The sequence below is a fragment of the Erpetoichthys calabaricus genome, chromosome 11 (assembly GCF_900747795.2).
Source record: "Erpetoichthys calabaricus chromosome 11, fErpCal1.3, whole genome shotgun sequence".
Classification (NCBI taxonomy): Eukaryota; Metazoa; Chordata; class Cladistia; order Polypteriformes; family Polypteridae; genus Erpetoichthys; species Erpetoichthys calabaricus.
Genome location: NC_041404.2, coordinates 163,138,836 through 163,159,145, shown reverse-complemented (window position 1 = coordinate 163,159,145; position 20,310 = coordinate 163,138,836). Strand labels below are relative to the sequence as shown.

The following is a 20,310-nucleotide window of genomic DNA, read 5'->3' as shown; positions in this document are numbered from 1 at the left end:
GTAAGTCTGTTTGAGTGCACAGAAGTCAACTGAAAACTATGGTGTGGATTTCATCTGGGTACCTTTTCTTGTTATAAGAAGAGTGCCACTGTATCAATTTTTTAATAATTTACGGTTGTCAATCTTAGAATATATTGCACATTTATAAATCAAGTCAAAGGCAGAACACTCAAAAGCCCCTTAGTTCAGTGAGGAGATTTGAATTTTGAAGAGAAAATGTTGGAGAGCTGAAAGAGCTTGGCAAGCCACAAAATTAACTGAACATTTTAAACTTATAATGTAGCTGTTAATGGTCAGGGCAGCATATTTCTTGGAACTTATTAATAATAAATGAGCATAACCCTAGGTTGTTATTTAAAACTATTAACAATCTTGTCTATCCTTTTTCACAAACAAATGTGTCAAACTATATTACTTGTGAACAGTATTTAATTTTTTTTACCAGTAAAATAAATAAACTAAGGGCTTTGTGCATCCTCAGAATTATAATGAGGTACAGTGTCATGATAGATTATTAATGAGATAATTTATATCTATTTCTTAGCAGCAACTCATTGGAATAATCCATCAATTTAAACCAACCTCTTGTTCTCTGGATGTCATACCTACTAGACTGCATAAAGAAGTAAGTGATTTTGTAGCTTCTTCTCTTTTATGAATTTTGAATGGTTTTCTGTCCAATGGAGTAGTTCAGAATTATTCTAAAGATGCTATTGTGAAGCCCTTGTTCAAGAAACCGAATCTGGATAAGTCAGACCTAAATAACTATACTCTACTCTCCAAACTCCCATTTATTTCCAAAGTGTTAGAAAAAGTGGTAGCCTCACACCTTGTTAAATGCAATTACATTTTTGAGATATTTCAATGTGGTTTTAGAGTAAATTATATTATAGAAATGGCGCTCCTTAGGGATACAAATGGTCTAATTAGTGAAGATGTGTGGAATGTTTCTGCTCTAGTTCTTTTGCATTTAAATGCACTTTTGACACTGTTAATCATGCTATCATGATCAATCAATTAAAACAGTAGGTTTGAATATCACGAATGGCACTGGATTGGTTTTCCTTTTATTTGTCTTATGACTTACTACCTTCTTGTTTTTAAATCCATTAATGTTTAATATTTGTCAGTTCTGTAGGTGTATAGATGATATAAGAAATTGGATAACTTTTTTCAGCTAAATTCTGCTAAAACAACGATTTTAATAATTGACCAACAATGAAATACAGTTCAGGTAAAACAGGCCCTACAGTGTTTGGCAACAAGTATTAAATCAGTATCCAGGAATTCAGGGGTGCATTTCTACTCCAGCAATTGTTCATGCAAATTATCTGGAACAGCCTTGCTTTTATCAATTGAGAAACATTGCTATGATCAGAACTTCTTCATCGTTTGAAGATATTGAAAGGGTTATACAAGTGTTTTTTACATCTTGTCTTGATTATTTCAATGCTTTCTTTGCTACACTGAACTAAGCCTATCTTTCCCAACTGTATTTGGTGTAGAGTGCTACAGCTAGATCACCTAAAAGTTTAAAACTACATGATCACATTACTGCAATATTGGCACCTTTACACTAGATTCCAATTAATTTTAAAATAAAGTTAAAAATCTTATTGATTACTTTTAATGTTTGGCATTATTTAGCTCCTGCATATATCACTGAAGTGGTGATACATTATCAAACAGTGAGATTACTAAGACTTGTACTTACTAATGCGTTTTTGTTTTAAAATACATTCATTTGTCTACATTTTCACCTTTCATTCACAGTACTCCATCATTTTTGACCCATGAAAATGAAAACTTTTAAAATTGTTCTCCAGAGCCAGATCCTTCAGAAAACATAGTGTCACCATTTTGGTGTGGATGGGTGTCAATTTAGTTTTCCAAAAACAACCCTCTAATCGTACTCCGATTAGTTCATCCTTATTACATGGCCCTCTTCATGGAAGAAAATCACTTTCCAACATAACAGGCATAAAAGAGTTTTGATCTAAATTGTACTTTGTTAAGTTTTAATGCTGCCTGTATGCATAAAAAGCAAATTACTTACCAGTCGCTACAGCTTTATGATAAATCCCATAACCAGCGGCATTACCGTTATAGTGAAAAATTCACAGCCCCATGAAAATCAAATTGTAAATAACTCAGTTGACAACCTGTAATCAACGTTTATTACTTAATTTCAATCTATTCAGTAAGAAGGCCTGCATTCTGACACAAAATTAATAACAAAGCACTTAAAAAGTGGATGGATATAGAATACAGCTGAGCTCACAATATTACAAGACAGTAAAGCAAAGATATAGCTGCATCTATCTATCTATCTATCTATCTATCTATCTATCTATCTATCTATCTATCTGTCTGTCTGTCTGTCTGTCTGTCTATCTATCTATCTATCTATCTATCTATCTATCTATCTATCTATCTATCTATCTATCTATCTATCTATCTATCTATCTATCTATCTACTCTGTTGAGTTAGTTTTACAAATGTTTGATACAAGATGCGCTTCGATTGCTGTGGACAACTTATTATCAATTTATTAAATGAACGTGAAGATAAACAATTTTTTTTAAATGTCACATGAACATTTCCTTTATTTTTATTTAATGACAAGACAATCATCACCAATTTTGAAGATTGTTGGTTTCATTTGTAATCAATGTTTTAACATGACACAAGGCATTTCCTTAAAGAATTTCTTTCTTTTTCTAAGCTATGAACATTCTATCAGAGTCCTCATAGTTTTAAAAGCGCATAAAGCACAAAGGAATCTGATTTTCACGGACCTCTGATTTTTTCAATAAACACAGTTTCGCCAGTGTGCGCATGCCCAGTGTAGGAGAAAGTCTATGTCACATGCGCTTTTGGCCATTTCAATATGGACAGGAATTCTTTTGTAAATGATGCAAAAACTCCAGTATGGACAGAGATCATTTTTGTTAAAAAACTCGATTTTTAAATGAATATGTGGTAGTGTGGATATAAACTAAAATCATTAGGTGAAAGCCTATTGGCTGTTCCAAAGTCTAGATTAAAGACAAAAGGTTATGAAGTGTTTTTTGTGATACCACCTAGACTTTGGAACAGATTACAACTTAGTATTAGATCAGCTGATTCAATATCAACTTCTAAATCTTCCTTTATTGGCTAGAGTTTTTAAATGTTCTTGGATCTTACCTGTAAATCTCTTCAATGTTTTATTTACTTTACCAAAACATTGTTTAAAACCTCTGATTTTATGTTGACTTTGTTTATTTGTTTCTGGTTTGTTTGTTCAGTGTGAAGCGTTTTGTGCCATCTGTCTTGAGAAGTGCTATGTAATAAAGTCATTATTATCATCATCATCATTATTATTATTAATATTATTATAAAGAGTAAGATTGATAAGGGAAGTGCATTTGGTACTGGAATATTGGTCAGGTGGACACATAGAAATCTATAACTATTTTAGTCAAGCACAAAGAAGATACAGACATTTTTATTTTGCTTTCTTTATTTTCTTCATTTCAAATCTTAATTTTTTTTCCCTCAATGTTCATTCCAATCTATGTTTAGTATATTAATTAAGGTGCCATTTTTGCTTAGTTTTGGTTTTCATATTTGTAGAAAGCTGCCACTAATGTTTCCTGCTATCACACTCTAATAATAATTTGCATCTTCTCCAAAATTCTGAAACATGCAGCCTGGCCAACTGACACCAACATAACCCAGTGTAATAACCAGGAGAAGATAAGGTAAAAGACTGTTGGGGTGATCATGCTAAATTGCACTGGCACTCGGAAGGTTGCCGGTTCGCATCCCGTAAATGCCAACAGGGACTCTGCTCTGTTGGGCCCTTGAGCAAGGCCCTTAACCTTCATTTGCTGAGTGCTTTGAGTAGTGAGAAAAGCGCTATATAAATGCAAAGAATTATTATTATTACTAAAAGGAAATGGAAATTATTCATCAAGAGACTACCCTGCATGCTAGAGAATGCCATTCCAAAGTCCTTCACACATTGGCTACAACATTTTCTATATTTTTACAATTGTTGGCCATGTATATATTGGACTCACCAGGGGCCTCATGTATAAACGGTGCGTACGCACAGAAATGTTGCGTACGAACCTTTCCACGCTCAAATCGCGATGTATAAAACCTAAACTTGGTGTAAAGCCACGCACATTTCCACGGTAACTCATACCTTGGCGTACGCAATTTCTCCGCTCGGTTTTGCAGACTGGCGGCACCCAGCGTCAAAGCAGTGCTACTGTTCCTGTGTGCTCATCCTTTCTTTCTTAGACCCACATTCCTGACGCGGCTTTATAAATACACTGAAACTAACTGCATATTGTTTATTAGTGTAACGCATCTGATTGTAATTAACCTGTAGCAATATAATGGTCCAGGTAATAGCCATAGTATTCCAAATACCATAACTGCTTTAGCGTTGTTACTCTCACTGCATCTTCTTCTTCTTTCAGCTGCTCCCGTTAAGGGTTGCCACTGCGGATCATCTTTTTCCATATTACTCTCACTGCACCACTCGGAGTATTTATATCACTGTATCTGAGTGTGAATCACAGCAGCAATTGATCGGAAAGAGAATTATCGGTATACAGTTTCAAGTACACACTACCTCAACCACGGCACAAAGCGTCAAAAGCCTTTCCTGTACGGACCTCACGTTTCAGAAACAGTTTCATCCCAAGAACTATAAACGCACTCAATCAGTCCATCAAGTGCTCCTTGTAGAACTGTTTGTACTTATAAGTACAATGACCTCACTTTAAACTGACACTACAGTTATAATACTGCACAACCTGCGCCACTTTATAAAGCGCGTATGATGACAATATCATTTTTAAGATGAAATGCAGCAAAATATGTTGCTTATAGTATACAGATAAAACTTTAACTTCATTTAAATAATCTGTATTGTTAATAATTAAACATGTGAAGACACGGTGCCGCAGCGCTAGCTAGTTCAGGGATTGTTCCTGCATTGCGTTGTATTCTTGCGCTGACGCGACACTGGAAGGATAGACGGATAGAATAATTAAACATGTACTACGAAGATATTTCAATGTTCCTTAAAAGTTTTGAAGAATCGGCGTTCTAAGCTTACAGATGGCTTAACGTCTATTACAGAGCTGATTGTGTGGCGATTGGGTATTTGGAGAAAGAAAAGGAAGGACAGGAATTGGAGGTTAGTACGTTTGAAAGAGACAGTACTGCTGTGATAAATTATTTCATCGAAGGTCGCACATGGCGCAGCAAGCCTCTTGCGTGAGACATGAACAAGCACTGCGCCACCGTGTTCCCATGTTTAATAACATGCTTTCATTCCTATCATCATGAAAATGATATCACGTATACATCTCAGTATTTTAATTATTCAGAGAGCTGTAATATCACAAATGTAATGGATTCTGTGTCCTGTCGGAGAAAGACAAAGAACGGAAGCACGTAGTGATTCACACACATTGAGCACATAGAAGATCAAATACAAAACAAAGCATTTAACTTGCTACTTGAGAAACCAGTAAAATAAACGATTTTAAGATGAAGTTTATGATGTTCTACTTTAATGTCAAAATAAACTACGTGATTAAAGTGGAAATTTCGAGATTAAAGTTGACATTTCATGCTTTTTTTCCTACAGTGTGCCTATTTGTTTTGTCTGTATCCTAATAAGCTTTCATATGACACTCAGACGGTGGGCTACGACTTGCTTTTCACGGCGACTTTGATATGTGATTTCTTTTTTTTCGGGCACTGTGCGACTTTGTGAATTTGAGCCTTCGAGTTTTTCCGATACTCTGTCACTCGATCAACTTCCTTTTGTTGATTATACCACTGTTTAAACCAACAAATAGTACGTTTTTCCTTTGCCTCCACTTGGTATTCACTGAAATTCTTATATTTCCCCCCGTGCTTTCCCCATTGTCTTTTCACAGAAGGCTATTTATATTGATTTGCATATTCAAAGAGGCGTAATTCTGGGAGGTGTTGAGGCGGGACAGAAGGCGCGTGCACATACGTTACTTTTCACGCTGATCGGGATTTATGTAGTGGAAGAACGTGAAAGTTTGCGTGCGTACAGATTCCTGTATCTGGATTTTTCTGTGCGTATGCACATTCCCGCTTTTGTGCTTACGCCATGTTATAGTGTGAGTTCTACGCACGGCGTTATACATGAGGCCCCAGGTGTGTCAGTGACAGGAACTAAACCTGTAACTAAAACCTTAAATATTAGACCTCACACTATTCTTAGTTCCCATGCAGGTAAATTATTTCATTTTAATTTTAGTGGAAATTTTCAGTAAGAATTCAAAGGTTATCATAGAAGTGAAAGGGCACTTTTGAAGATCCTAAATATTCTTCGAGTAAATAAAGATTAATGTAATTTATCTGTATTTTTTCTTTTAGATCTCAGTGCAGCTTGAGTTAATGTTTGTCACAGTATTTTACTTGATTAATTACAACAATTTCTCTATCTAATCTTGTTTTATAATTGTTTAGCTTATATTTAAAGGCCGGATGTGTCATTTTTTTTTTTTGCAATTAAAGCCTGACAAGACTTAGCTTCTTATACTTGATAATGAGACTCAGAGACTACATATATATGTTCCCTTTAAAACTATAAACCTCAGTGAAGAATTTAGGAGTTGTCTTCAGTATTGATCTCAGCTTGAAGCAATGTTTGTAAAACTGCATATTTTATCTAATATTTATAAAGAATGAAATTGTATTAAAAGAACTGGTTGTGAGAAGCTTACTCGTGCCTTTGTGTCTTGTAGGCAGGAAGATTGTAAATCCCTTTTTACTTGCCTCCAAAAGTGCACAATTGCACTTCACCACAACATTAAGAATGCTGCTAGCACTAGTCCCTTAATTACCTAAATTTTTCTTTAAGGAATTAGTTTTAAATACTTTTATTTGTTTTTAAAAGTTTGAATGGCATGGTTCCTCCCTATCTGAGATATGATTATCAGGTATGTTTCTACCAGGTCTCTTAGATAATTAAAGAGCACCCAGCTGGTTAATGCCAGGACTAGGTTAAAATATGGGGAATCAGCTATTATGGCTCTAAAGTCTAGAACAGACAATCTGTTTAAAATATAAAATTGTTCAATCTCTTTTGTTATTGTGTGCAATTTTTGCTAACATTCGTTTGTAGAAAACTATTATTTAAACAAATCTTATTATTAGTTGTAGTAGTATGTCCCAGTTATTTCAATTGTGAACCAAGGCCACTAGAACCCACTGTGAAAGCTTTATACTACTAAGAAGCACCCTGTGCAATATTCTGTAGTTGAACTAGTTGGTATTTACATTTGGAGGTATTTAAGGAATAATCTACAAATAAAGACATATGCCATTTCACATAGCTCACTATACATACTCCACATTTCTATGCTTTCAGACTGCTAGAAGTGTTGTATTTATGTGTACTTCATCTCACCTCCCGCCGTGATAAGCCTTGGTAATGTAGACTTCTGTTTTGTCCAGTTGATTCAGGTGGAGGAGGTCTGCTTTCCATAGACACCTGATATTTAGAAGGACAAATAGTAGTCACTTAACAGAGAAAGTATTATTAAAAGGAATGAGGGAAAAAAGTTTACCTTCTGAGCAATGCACACTAAACATTCTTCAGTGACCTGAACAGCTGAATTTTTAATGACATGATACTGTATTTATCTAGTATTTCATTCATTTTATTAATTCAAATTATTTGGTAATACAGTACATATTACAGTCCACTTTTATAAAGAGCCTTTAACACTTACAGTATGGAGAAAAAACATGCACATATTTAGCCTCTAGTAGATTGAGACACTGTAGATGTACTACAAACATTCTTCAAATGTCTCACTCACTGGCTACTGAAATAACAATAATGATTCATTGCTTTCTTGAGTCTGCATGGAAAATGTCTAAATGTTCATCAACAATATCCCTGTACATGTTGATTGAGAATCAAAGGGAAATGAAAAATGAAGATAAATCCAGATACACTAGATCTTTAATGCTATGGATGTATAAAAAATCACCATTTGTTAGAGCAAATTATGAACCTCCTCTAACTCAGTCATACCATTACATATATAATCATAATGTTTGCTACTATATATTTTAGAACTAACTATACATTTCTATCCTGAGAAATGTAACCTCTAACATGAAAATTTAATATTGCATGAATATATTGTTTACAAGTGAACCTTTTAACACTTTAACACAGACCAGTTACTATGTGTATTTTATTGTGCTACTCAACTTTTTTACTTAAGTCCATATAAGCCGTAAAAATGAAAAACAAATAATAATATCAAACTAGAGGACAGAACTCTGTTCATTTGGCCTCACTTAATTATTCAATCTGTTCTTCAAAGATGGCAAGTTGTTAGCCTCAGCTACACGACTATGTATTTTAGTCCAGATTTATTTATCAACGCATGCTCCCAACCTAATAGATCATGGATGTGAATTATGCTTGCTTTCTGTAATCTGCTTGGAATACATTTCCCCATCATTTCTAACAGTGTCTTCAAATGCAAGTTTAAGTAGTAAGATATAAGTATGCTGTTTGTTTGTCTTTGACAATGGTTTTAAGTATCATAAAAATTACAGATTTGCCTGCCAACCATCATTTTTGCAAGCAGGAGATCAGGTGCACACAATGTTTCAAAAATAGTTTGAAAATAACAATATAAACATAGCATGTAACAATGCTTTACAACAAAGCCCATTATTTTTCCATTTAGGAAGAGCACACATTATTAACATAAACCTCCAAATTGTGTTCAGGATTTCTTTTGTCATTACAAGTTGAATTTAGTAATCGTATGTAGCTCTTTGCTGTTATCTCCATTGAATTGGTTTGGACAGCCTAGCACTCTGGGCTCACAGCTCCCAGTACATCTGTTTATTTCTCAGTCAAAATCTTTATGTAGAATTTGCATTGATTGACTGTTATGTAAGTGTGCTTGTAAACATGAAGGTTTAGGTCCTTGCAGCCCCATTAACTGAACAAGCAGGTAATGACAATGTATGCCTAGATAGATATTTCCTCCTTATTTATTATTTCAAAGAGCACCTAATCTGAAACTCTATCTGCAAATTTCTGAAGTTCCTGCAATATAGACTGCATCATTATTATTAGATACATTCCGTTTCTTTGTTTATTTCAATTATTGACTGTCAGCAACAGAATATCCAATACACCAACTGGAAGTTCCGAAATATCAGTAACATTCATACTGTGTCAGCAAATTAATTTAACATACAGTACATTGTCTTGGGCTGTTTCAGGAAACATTAGTATCTGGAGAAAACCCATAGAGATAGTGACCATGCAGACAATCAAGTTGGTACTGTACCACTATTGAAATCCAAATGGTAAAACCAGGGAAGATATGAATAATTTTGATAATAATAATTACACTATTAATACAATTTTCACTTAGACTATAAAGTGAAACATGATAAAATTTGCATTCAATCATTTAAATTATCATACTATTTTTTGTCCCCAAAATAAGATGCATGCAGTCATTTTCTGGGCAGGTTACTGACACCTGATTGACACCTGTCTAGTTCACAGATTTGTTCAGTTTTGATATGTTGGCAGTTTGTGAAATACATTTTCTTAATTTTATTAATGGTGACTCCTTCACCTCTTTCTCCTACCACTTCAGTGAGAAAACGTATGGAATGCTAAACAGCAGAGTAAATAAAAAATTGAACATTTTTAAAACAAGTCAAAATGATCTAAAGGTTTTCTCTTTTTCAGAGAAGACTGGTTTCTCAAGAGAAACTAAACATTGTTGGTAAAATACAGTTTTGAAAGATCTGAAACTCACCTTCATTTTGTTTCAGTGATTTTAACTGGTGTTAACGATGAATACTCTTGAAGCTGCCAAATGGGAAGGCAATGCAGATGTGCAGTCTTATGTTTATCTTCCATATTTCATTATATTAATATTGGAGGCAGTATCTTTGCAAGCTGTTATTTTGAGAGCCTGACAGATGGCATATCTTGTGACATTCAGAAATTTAAATAAATAAATTAAACCAAAAATCAATCTTTAACCAATTTTGATTTTTATATAGTTATTTCTAACACTTTCAAATTCAATACCAGTAAAAAGAAAAAACAAGAAATATGTCCACATTCAGACTTATACATATTACTGATAATAATCTCATTAGCAATATATTACCCAAAGAAAATGGAAGGATTAATGCTTTATTCTCATACTGACATTTCTATTATTTTCATATTAAATTTGGTGTACAGTGAGATAAAATATCAGCCAGAGTTCTTTTGCCAGCTTTGCAGCACTGGCTTATGCTGCTAAGTCTTGAAGAAATGTGGCTTGCTATAGCTAATGAAAGTGTAAAGCAAATAGAAAGAAAATATATTAATGACATGTATTGTCAATGGCAGCATAGAAGAAGACGTAACAACAAATAAATCAATCAATCAACCAATACATAAATAAAGGAAGGAAGACAAACTATGGTGCAAAACCTGCAATGGGGTAATATGTCAGTACTCATGAACAGTCTGTGAGGATAATGGAGAAATGTGTTTTTACAGAGGATGTCAACAATGAGAAAACATTGGTCATAAGTCATATGTGTACATTTATTTAGGTTATGCCAGAATAAATACAATGCTAGGATAAACGTGATCTAACCAGGTAAAATGTGAAATAGAATAGAAGCACTTGGGTGGCTATATATATATATATAAAAATGCTGTATAGTGTAGTATTTTGTGTTTTTGTTTTATGTTGTGGTTTTATATTTGTAAATACATAAATGCACCCTCACTCTTACTGAGTGTCCATGAAAATAAACTGAACTGAACTATGTGTTTTAGTCAATGAGTAATGTACATTATGTTACACTCAAGAATGCTTAAAGTAAAACTTTGCACAACGCTCATTTACCAACTATTAAAAAGTATGTTTAGAAATTTTCCTTCAATGCTAATAAAAAGAGATTCTTGTCAATATCCAGCACTGAAAAAGCATACATAATATACTGTGGCATTTTTATTTAGGAACAGACAAGAAAATTTTAAATTTGACTTCTAAAATGAAACTGATTACGTCTTTCCTCTCTGTAGTTCGGTGCTGGGGATAATTATTTTTTCTTTATATATTACCACGATGGAAATGTAATTTAGAAATATAATAACTTTCTTTATGTAAATATTAACTAACACACATGCATCCGCTAAAACTATTTCATAATAATGATAATTTTATTTGCATGTTAGTGATACCAGCTAAATTTATATATTAAACTAAAAAATGTTTACTTATGTACATTATTAATTACTTTAGGGAGGTAAAACTGCGAATAAGTGAAAATTATTTGTCATCAAATGCAAAAAAATAGATTTTTGGGTGGAAATATTAAAGCAACAATAATGATTCATAACTTAAAAATCTGAAGTGCAGTGTGGCTGAATCCACTCATTCTTTAGGTGCTGTCTTACTATTTTACTTTTAGCCATGGCATTTCCACACTTTATTAAATCTGTGCTCTGCTGCTGACAAATATTGCAAGATTATGGTAGTTTGTTTGCAAGATCTTGAAAAACGTATTCATTCTTTATCTCAAGCAGAACTGACTTAATGTAATGTTCTATTTCCAAGCTGTTCAATTAATTTTATTTCCTGATTCAAAACACAGCACCAAGGAGCATAACTTAATTTAAGATGTTATACAAAATACCATAATTCCAGTTTTTAATATCACTTAAACTCTTTGTAAAATTATATAAAATGGCTTAGTTCTTATTACATTACTGAATGTATCAATATCAATGCTCCAGAGCATACATTGTGATTTCAAGATATCGTTCTGTTTAGAATTTCAAGGGTGAATAAACAACTGTAGGAGGCTGAGCGTTTACTTATCAATATCTGAAATGTACCATTGGTCTTAGTATTTAAATCAAGACTGAAAACATAATATTTTATTATAGTGTACACTTGTTACAACAGCTATAGCTTTTCATATTGCTTTTTAAGTAATTATTTTGTTTAACCGTTTTGAAGTCTTTTTCAATTTTTTCTCTTCTGGATACATATGGATTGGATGTGTCATTACCAAACTCTGACCCACTGTCAGATCTTTTTGGAATCATCCTGTAATCATACTTTTTTTGTCTGTAGCAAAGGCTATTGCAGAGTGCAGCTAACCTAGAATGGCTGAAATCTGGGGAAAGAAATCTTTTATTTTTAATTACATTTTGTTTCCACATGTTTTTGTTATGTTTTGTGTTTTTATTACATGGCATCTTTTATTATATTTAAATATAGTGTATGTTTACAACACACTGGTCTTAAGAAGAAGAATGAATATAAGTTGAAACAAAAGGAAGGAAGCTAAGAAAAATGGTAATTACTGAAACTTCCTGCTTTGAATCTGAGACCCTAGAGTAGGTTCGTGTTCTTTTCCATGATATAACATCATCTGTGGTGATATATATATAGTGTTATACATAATTCTAGCAATTATAAGTTATAGTTAAATGGCACGCAATAAAAAAGGATGTATTGAGATAGATGTTTAAAGTGTGTACTTTTTAGAGCACCATTGTGTACACCATACATATAACGGACAAATAAAGAAAACACAAGAAAATGAAGGATGCTAATTATATAGAGGAAAATAGATCAATTATTATCCAATCAAGTTTAAGTTCATATGTAAAAATGCTGTGTAAACATGGTTGCTAATTATGTTGGCTACAACAACTCAAATGTGAGCTTTCACAGAATTTAAGGTGGGATGAAAGTTAGGACAAGAACTTCAGGGCTGAAGATGGCTCGGCTTACTTATGTTTTATGACGAATAGAGTTTAATTTGTGGTTATCAAAGAAGTCAGATGGAAAGACATCAGCAGGTTGGGTGCAACTGTGGAGGAAACTGCAAATTCCATGAGCATGATCCCTAGGCATTTATTTGAGATGAAAGGACAAAGAGGAAAAAACTCAAATATCATCAAATTAGGGCAAGATGTTTAATTGAGAAGGGTCTCTGAAGAATGTCATCTTCACCAACAAAATATAAAATTATGTCATTTTTTGGTGGAAAAACTGTGTTGAATCCCTTCTATACCTTTCAAGATGCTTGAAAATGTACAAAGGCACAATAAAGTTGTTCTGACAGATCATAATGTCAGTTAGTCAGTCATTGTCCAACCTGCTATATCCTAACACAGGGTCACTGGGGTCTGCTGGAGCCAACCCCAGCCAACATAGGGCGCAAGGCAGGAACAAACCCCGGGCAGGGTGCCAGCCCACCGCAGAGCACACACACACACACACCAAGCACACACTAGGGACAATTTACGATCTGCAATGCACCTAACCTGCATGTCTTTGGACTGTGGGAGGAAACCAGAGCACCCGGAGGAAACCCACGCAGACACGGGGAGAACATGCAAACTCCATGCAGGGAGGACCCAGGAAGTGAACCCAGGTCTCCTTACTACGAGGCAGCAGCGCTACCACTGCGCCACCGTGCCACCCAGATTATAGTGTCCCAGTGCTAAATTAACACAATTTATATAGGTGTTTTTTTATTTTGTCAGCTGATTGTAAAATTAACTCACTTAACCAGATCTAAAATTAAAACATGAGAATTAGAATTCTAAATGTCCCCTTGGGATTAAAAAGTTTATCTAATCTAATTAAATCACACACACACACACACACACATGCATGCATGCACACACAAATATATATATACAGTATATAGTCAAAATTGACTCACTCACTCACTCACTCACTCACTCACTCACTTGTCAACAAAAACACTATTTCCTGTTTAGTTAAAAAGGCTAAAATTTGCAAGGATGGAACATCTAGAGCAGTATGTATCTGCTATGAAAAGATATTTTGAGATATCAATATTTAGGGGTTATACCCCTTCTTACAATACCAAAACTAAACACCCCGAGATCTCAAAATGCTTTGACTGATTTAATTGAAATTTTGTTAACTTTATAGAAAAGAGAAAATTAGCCACCCTGTGCTGTAGCGAGTAAGATATTGTAAAGCCCCATGTCCTTTTGTTGTGTACTTGGGTACAACCACTATTCCCTAATATATAGGCTTCTTGCTACTCACAATATTGTATACAATACATACCAATTCAAAAAAGGTTGGGGGGGGGGTTGTCCCCTGCACACTCAACATACAAATTCGAAGAAGGTTTGGGGTGGGAATTGTCCCCTGTGGATTGTTAAGTGTGCTTATATACATGTACTTAGACTAGCAGTGTGGGGGACAGTCATTCTAGGTGGTGCAATACTTGCAGTATTATAGAGAACAGGTGTGTCCCTTTGAAGGTCAGACCATGATGTGTCACTACAACCCATTTGTCAAAATAGAAACAGTGAAATGCCAGCACACTGGCCAACTTCAGTCCATGTGCACAATACAAGCAGAGCAACAGCATGACTTGGTCAGTTTAAATGCTTGCGGAACTCAGTAAAGGGGTCCCCCATAGACAAAACATACATATATTACATATTATACACAGTTTATAATATTTTTTTTTCACTTGTTCTTTTCTGTGCAATACTTAAAATATTCAATATATTCTATATGGCATGTAAATGTCAATGCTGTATGTAATAGCAATTTAAAGTAAACCATGATTTAGTATAAACTGCGTTTGATTTAAACCCTTAAAAACTTTGTGATGGTACAACATTACAGACTAAAGCATTACATTCAAATCTGTTCTTGCAAGATGTGCTGCAGGAGAAATTATGTTTATACCCAAAATTCACATTATTCCTACTAAGTACTTCTTTGAAAAATACAGAAATTGCAAAAGCTATAAAAACCTGGACACTGACACAGATAGATTAACAGACACAGGTTTGGTCCGCAATAGAAATAAAATCCTGCAGTACTTCTTTAAATTCCTTGCTTTGTACTCCAATAAGTACAAGTCATTGCCAATATACTAATAACCCAATAGTGCTTCACTCACTCAGAATATGGAACCAATGTAGGAAGTATTTTAAGATAGAGAAGCTTTTATCTGTGGCACCTCTGCACGAGAACCACCTTTTTTCACCCTCTCAAACGTACACAGTTTTTAATATCTGAAAAACATTCGGGATTAAATCACTTAGAGATCTGTACATAGACAAAGTCCACATCCTACGAACAGCTACACTCTAAATTTAACTTTCCAGCAACACATTTCTTTCACTACCTTCAAATTAGAGACTTTGCTAAAAAAAAACTACCCAGTTTCCCATACCTCCCACCTACCTCTATTCCGGAAGACAGCATTTCCGTAATATATAAAAAAATGTTAAAGTCCCTCCCTTTCAAAGATCCCAGAGTACAGTGAGAAAAGGGTCTCTCACTCAAAATCTCGGAAAAGGAGTGGAAGATAGCAATGCACATAATTCACTCAAGCGCCATATCCACAAAACATAGAAGTATTCAACTTAAAATGATATATTAAGTGCATCTATCTTGTTTAAAATTGTCCAAAATTGTTTCCAGGGCAAGATTCAACCTGCAAATGTTGCAAACAAGTTCCAGCCTCATTGAGCCATATGTTTAGGGCATGCACCAAATTAACAAAATTTTTAAATGCCTATCAGACAGCCTTAGTGTCACAATCCCTCCTAATCCATTAAACTATGTTTGGTGGGCTTCCAGATGGGCTTAAAGTGGAGAAGGACAAACAAACTGTAATTGCCTTTACTTTACTATTGGCACGTAGACTTATCTTGCTTAACTGGAAGAATGCTATAACTCACCGCTTTTAAGTCAGTGGGTAACTGATGTTATATATTATCCAAAATTGGAAAAAATAAAATTCTCACTTAGAGGATCTGTACAAAACCTTTTCAAAACTAGGCAGGATCCAATCTATAACATTTTAGAATAAGCATTTAAATTGAGGGCGTGGATTATTGTTATTTTTTTATTCTATTTATTTTTATTAATTTATTTACTTACATATTTTTACCGTTATTAAAGTTTTACTCTGCTGACCTACCTCTCTTTCTCATGGGCGGGGACTGATTTTTTTTAACCTATGTTATAAAAACAAAAAAGAAAAGAAAGAAATTGCAAAATTGTGTTTTCCAATGACCATCAACAAAAGCCAAGGTCAGTCACTAGGAAAAGCAGGAATTGATTAACAGCAGGAATGTTTTATTGGTGGCCAATTATATGAAGTATATCCAAGAATATGGAGCTCTAGTGAACAAATTAAATTAGCACCTGGTAAAAAAGAAATAGAAATATTGTGTTCAGAAAAGTAATTAGGTTACATGGTATGTTTGGTACATCTGATTAACTGATGCCATTTTAACCAAGGCTCATTGTCTTAGGAAATTTCCCAGGTGAAGCCGGTAGTAAATAAATAAATTATAAAAAAAAAAAATATCCAGATCCTGTCTTAACCTTTTTCATAGGTCTGTCATGGATTGTTTTAAGAAATATCCGATCACAAAAATTATGAATGCCTTTTATATATTTATTTTTGTTTGCTTGTTTTGCTTCCACGTTTAATGTATTTGTAAGATATACATTTTGATTGATTTTATTAGTATTTGTGAATTAGAACTATTTTAATGTGGATAAATGTTATCCAAATCAATGGAGATTTACAAGACAAAACTGAAGAGATACTTGCTAATGAACTTAAGAATTCTTAGATTTAATATCCAGATGATATCTAACTAATACAAATCTGAAGTCTAGCCAAACGATATAGTTCAACATACTCCTTTAAGACAGCATTCTGAGCTAAAGTTAATGCCTTAATCAACAAATATTTTTGATTCAGTAAGACAGAGTATAAAGACATCTTCTAAAAATATTTAAGCTGGAGACACAGAGACTTACACTCTCCACCAGTCCGATTAAGTTCATACAACTTGGAGACCATTTCCATAGAACAAAAAGCTGAATATCCCCAAAGCAAATGCTAAAGCGTACTCAAGACACCAACTACGCATCTTTTCTTGTGTAACTTGAATTTGATATCATCTTTACACTACATGCAATTTTAGCACAAATTTAATATGACTGGGCGTTTAGCCACATTTTTACATAGACTCTAATTTTCATAATTCAACTTAGGTTCAAAATTATGGATTTCTCTAATAATGACTGAATCCTAGGATGACGGTTATTAAAGACGCAAATTTGAAAAAGCAAGCCTTAAGTGAAAACCTGTGACAGAAAAGCATCAATTGGTGTCTCACAATAAGCTTTCAAATAATACTGTAAAATGTAATCAAAGGGAAATAAAGAAAGAAAGAAGACCCAATCACAAACATCTGCATTTAATCCAAAGAAGGAATAATTAAAATGCATATTCATGCAAATCTATATTTTTAAAGTCCAAAGCTCCCCCAGAGGTTTCTGCAGGAACTCTCAAAGAAACTCAGAATTTGTTATAAAGGGAACAAATTATCTCACATGATTCTCACAAAATAAATTGCAGAGTAAAAAACAACAGAACTGATTAGCTGGTCATTCAGCAGGAAGTTAATCTCCTGACTACAAGAGAAAAAGATGCAACTTATTTTTAGATCTTGACATCAATATAATCAATATGGAGAAAAGGCCAAAAAGACAGTAGCTCAATAAATACCTATCAATACATTTGCAATGCAATGATGCAGATTAATAATATAGGAAATAAACTCAGGAAGAACAAAGAAATAATTAATATGTTTATGAAATATTGTAAGTCCTATATTCTTCACAGGGTAAAGAAAACATGGTTCAAGGTAAGGATATTTTTGCTGAAATAAAAATACCACAGCACAATGCTATCTATGCAGAAAAGATTGATAAATCTCTGAAAACACCCGAAAGCATTATAAGGATTTTTCAAGTCAATTTAAACTTAAATTGTTCAAAGTGAACAACAACACTCATACTGTCTTTATTATTACAGTGATCAACCTTAGCTCCATTGCCAATTTAAATAGTTTGAGAAATAAAAATCATAGGATATTTCAGCAGAATACCAAACATGTAGCTAAACATACTGGAGAAGATATCAGTGACCTAATGAGTACCAGAGGATGATAGTGACTACCATGATTATATTCATCTGCCCCAATCCATACATGACAAAACAGAAAGGAACATAATACAAATATACAGTATATCCATTTGAATCAGGAAGATTGCCTCTCACATACCTCACTGCGAGTGGAACGTTGCATGGCCTCCTGTTTCTGAAGAATGATTTTCAGTCTTTCAAAAAATTCGCCATTATCATGATCACTCCTGAAAAAGTTACAAATATAACTTTGAAACTATGAGTATTTCATTCAGGTGATATATTTACACTCTGCAAAACAAAAAATACTTAAAGAGAGCTAGGCATTTTACTCTATACAGTTTGTCAATTTCAATTTAATCTGTAAATTCCAAAACTATAATGGTCAAGCTTTAAATTGGTCACCAAGGTGCATTTTTAATCACATGGCTAGATAAATAACTATATATGGTACAATACGTGTTACCAAAATATATCTGTTGGTTAGTCACTGCTTCGTAATAAGATCCTTGCAAACTCTTGTATGGTCTTAATTAGGATCTAAAATATTCCCTAACATTTTGAAAACAGATTATTATCAGTTCCTGTGTTCCTGGAACTGTTGTAAGAATAACTGACATAAGAAAAATGGATCTTACCCTAAGTGATGTACTGTAAGTGACAGGTGAATAAAAGGACAAAGGAAAGTGAACAGCAAACATAAAAAACTAAAATAAAAAGCAAAAAAAAAAAAAAAAAAAAACATTCTCTAAGGCAGACACATGACATGAAGCATTAGTAGCCGAAGCTAATTCCTGTTTCTCCATTGCAATGTTATTAAACAAATGGTGAATTCTACAAAAACATTCAACAACCCTGTTTCCAAAAATGTTGAGATGATGTGTAAAATGTAAATAAATGTAAATAAAAACAGACTGTGATGATTTGCAAATCATTAAAACTTATATTTAACTGAAAATAGAACAAAGACATCATATCAAATGTTAAAACTGAGAAATGTTATTGTTTTAGGAAAAATATATGCTAATTTTGAATTTGAATGTTTAAAAAATGTTAGGACAGAAGACTGGAAAAGTTCTGTGAAAGACTACATGGGCAAATAGTGTAACAATTTAAGAATAATGTTCCACAATGTAAAATTGCAAAGAATTTGAGATTTCATCCTCTACAGTACATACAGTATTATCAGTAAAATATTCATAGAATCTGGAGAAATCTCTGTATTCAAGGACCAAGGCTGAAAATCAGTACTGGATGGCTGTGATCTTCAGGCCCTCATGTGGCACTGCATTAAAAACAGACATGATTCTGTAGTGGAAATCTCTACATAGGCTCAGGAACACTTCTGAAAACCACTGCTGAATCCACAAATGAAAATGAAAACTCTACCATGCAAAGAAGAAACCATATATAAACACCGCCACCTTCTCCTAGCCTAAGCACGTTTAAGATGAACTGAGACAGAGTGGAAAACTATCTATGATCTGATAAATCAAAATTAGAATTTTTTTTTGGAAATGATGGATGGTGTGTCCTCTGGATTAAAGAAAAGGAGCACCATCTGGCTTGTTATCAGCGCATAATTTAAAAGCCAGTATCTACAATGGTATGGGGGTACACTAGCGCATGCGGCACGGGTAGTTTGCACATCCAGGAAGGCACCTTTAATGCTTAATGATATACAGTATATACAGGTTTTGGAGAAATATATGCCATCCAGACAACGTCTTTTTCAGGAAAGGTCTGCAAGACAATGCAAATCCGCACTAACAACAGCATGGCTCCACAGTAAAAAGTTCAGATGCTAAACAGGCTTGTCTGTAGTCTAGACCTGTCACCCACTGAAAACATTTGGTGCATTATGAAATGAAAAATACAACAAAGGAGACCCCAAATTTTTGAGCAGCTGAAATCCTATATCAAGCAAGAACGGGACAACATTACACTTTCAAAACTACAGCAATTGCTCTCCTCAGTTCCCCAATGTGCTATTAAAAGAAGCGGTGATGTAACACAGTGGTAAACATGCCCCTATCCCAAATTTTTTGAAACATGCTGCTGGCATCACATTTAAAATGAGAATATATTTTTCAAAAAACAATAAAGGGTATGTTGTATTTATACTATTTCAATTAAATATAGCATTTACATGATTTGCAAATCATCACATGCCATTTTTATTTATATTTCACACTGCGTCACAACTTTTTTTGGAAACAGGGTTG

The 20,310-nt window shown here is 33.8% G+C and overlaps 1 protein-coding gene across 2 annotated transcripts in view; it reads right to left on the bottom strand.

Moving 5' to 3' along the window:
- The window catches only part of baiap3 (BAI1 associated protein 3), a 163,590-nt gene that overhangs the window by 54,828 nt on the left and 88,452 nt on the right, over positions 1 to 20,310 (bottom strand). For both annotated transcript variants that reach the window (XM_028814468.2, XM_051933963.1), the window contains exons 3-4: positions 18,225 to 18,312; positions 7,461 to 7,544 (exon numbers count right to left, since the gene is read on the bottom strand). In XM_028814468.2, the coding sequence (XP_028670301.2) occupies positions 7,461 to 7,544; positions 18,225 to 18,312 (172 nt within the window). The remainder of the gene's footprint in view (positions 1 to 7,460; positions 7,545 to 18,224; positions 18,313 to 20,310) is intronic.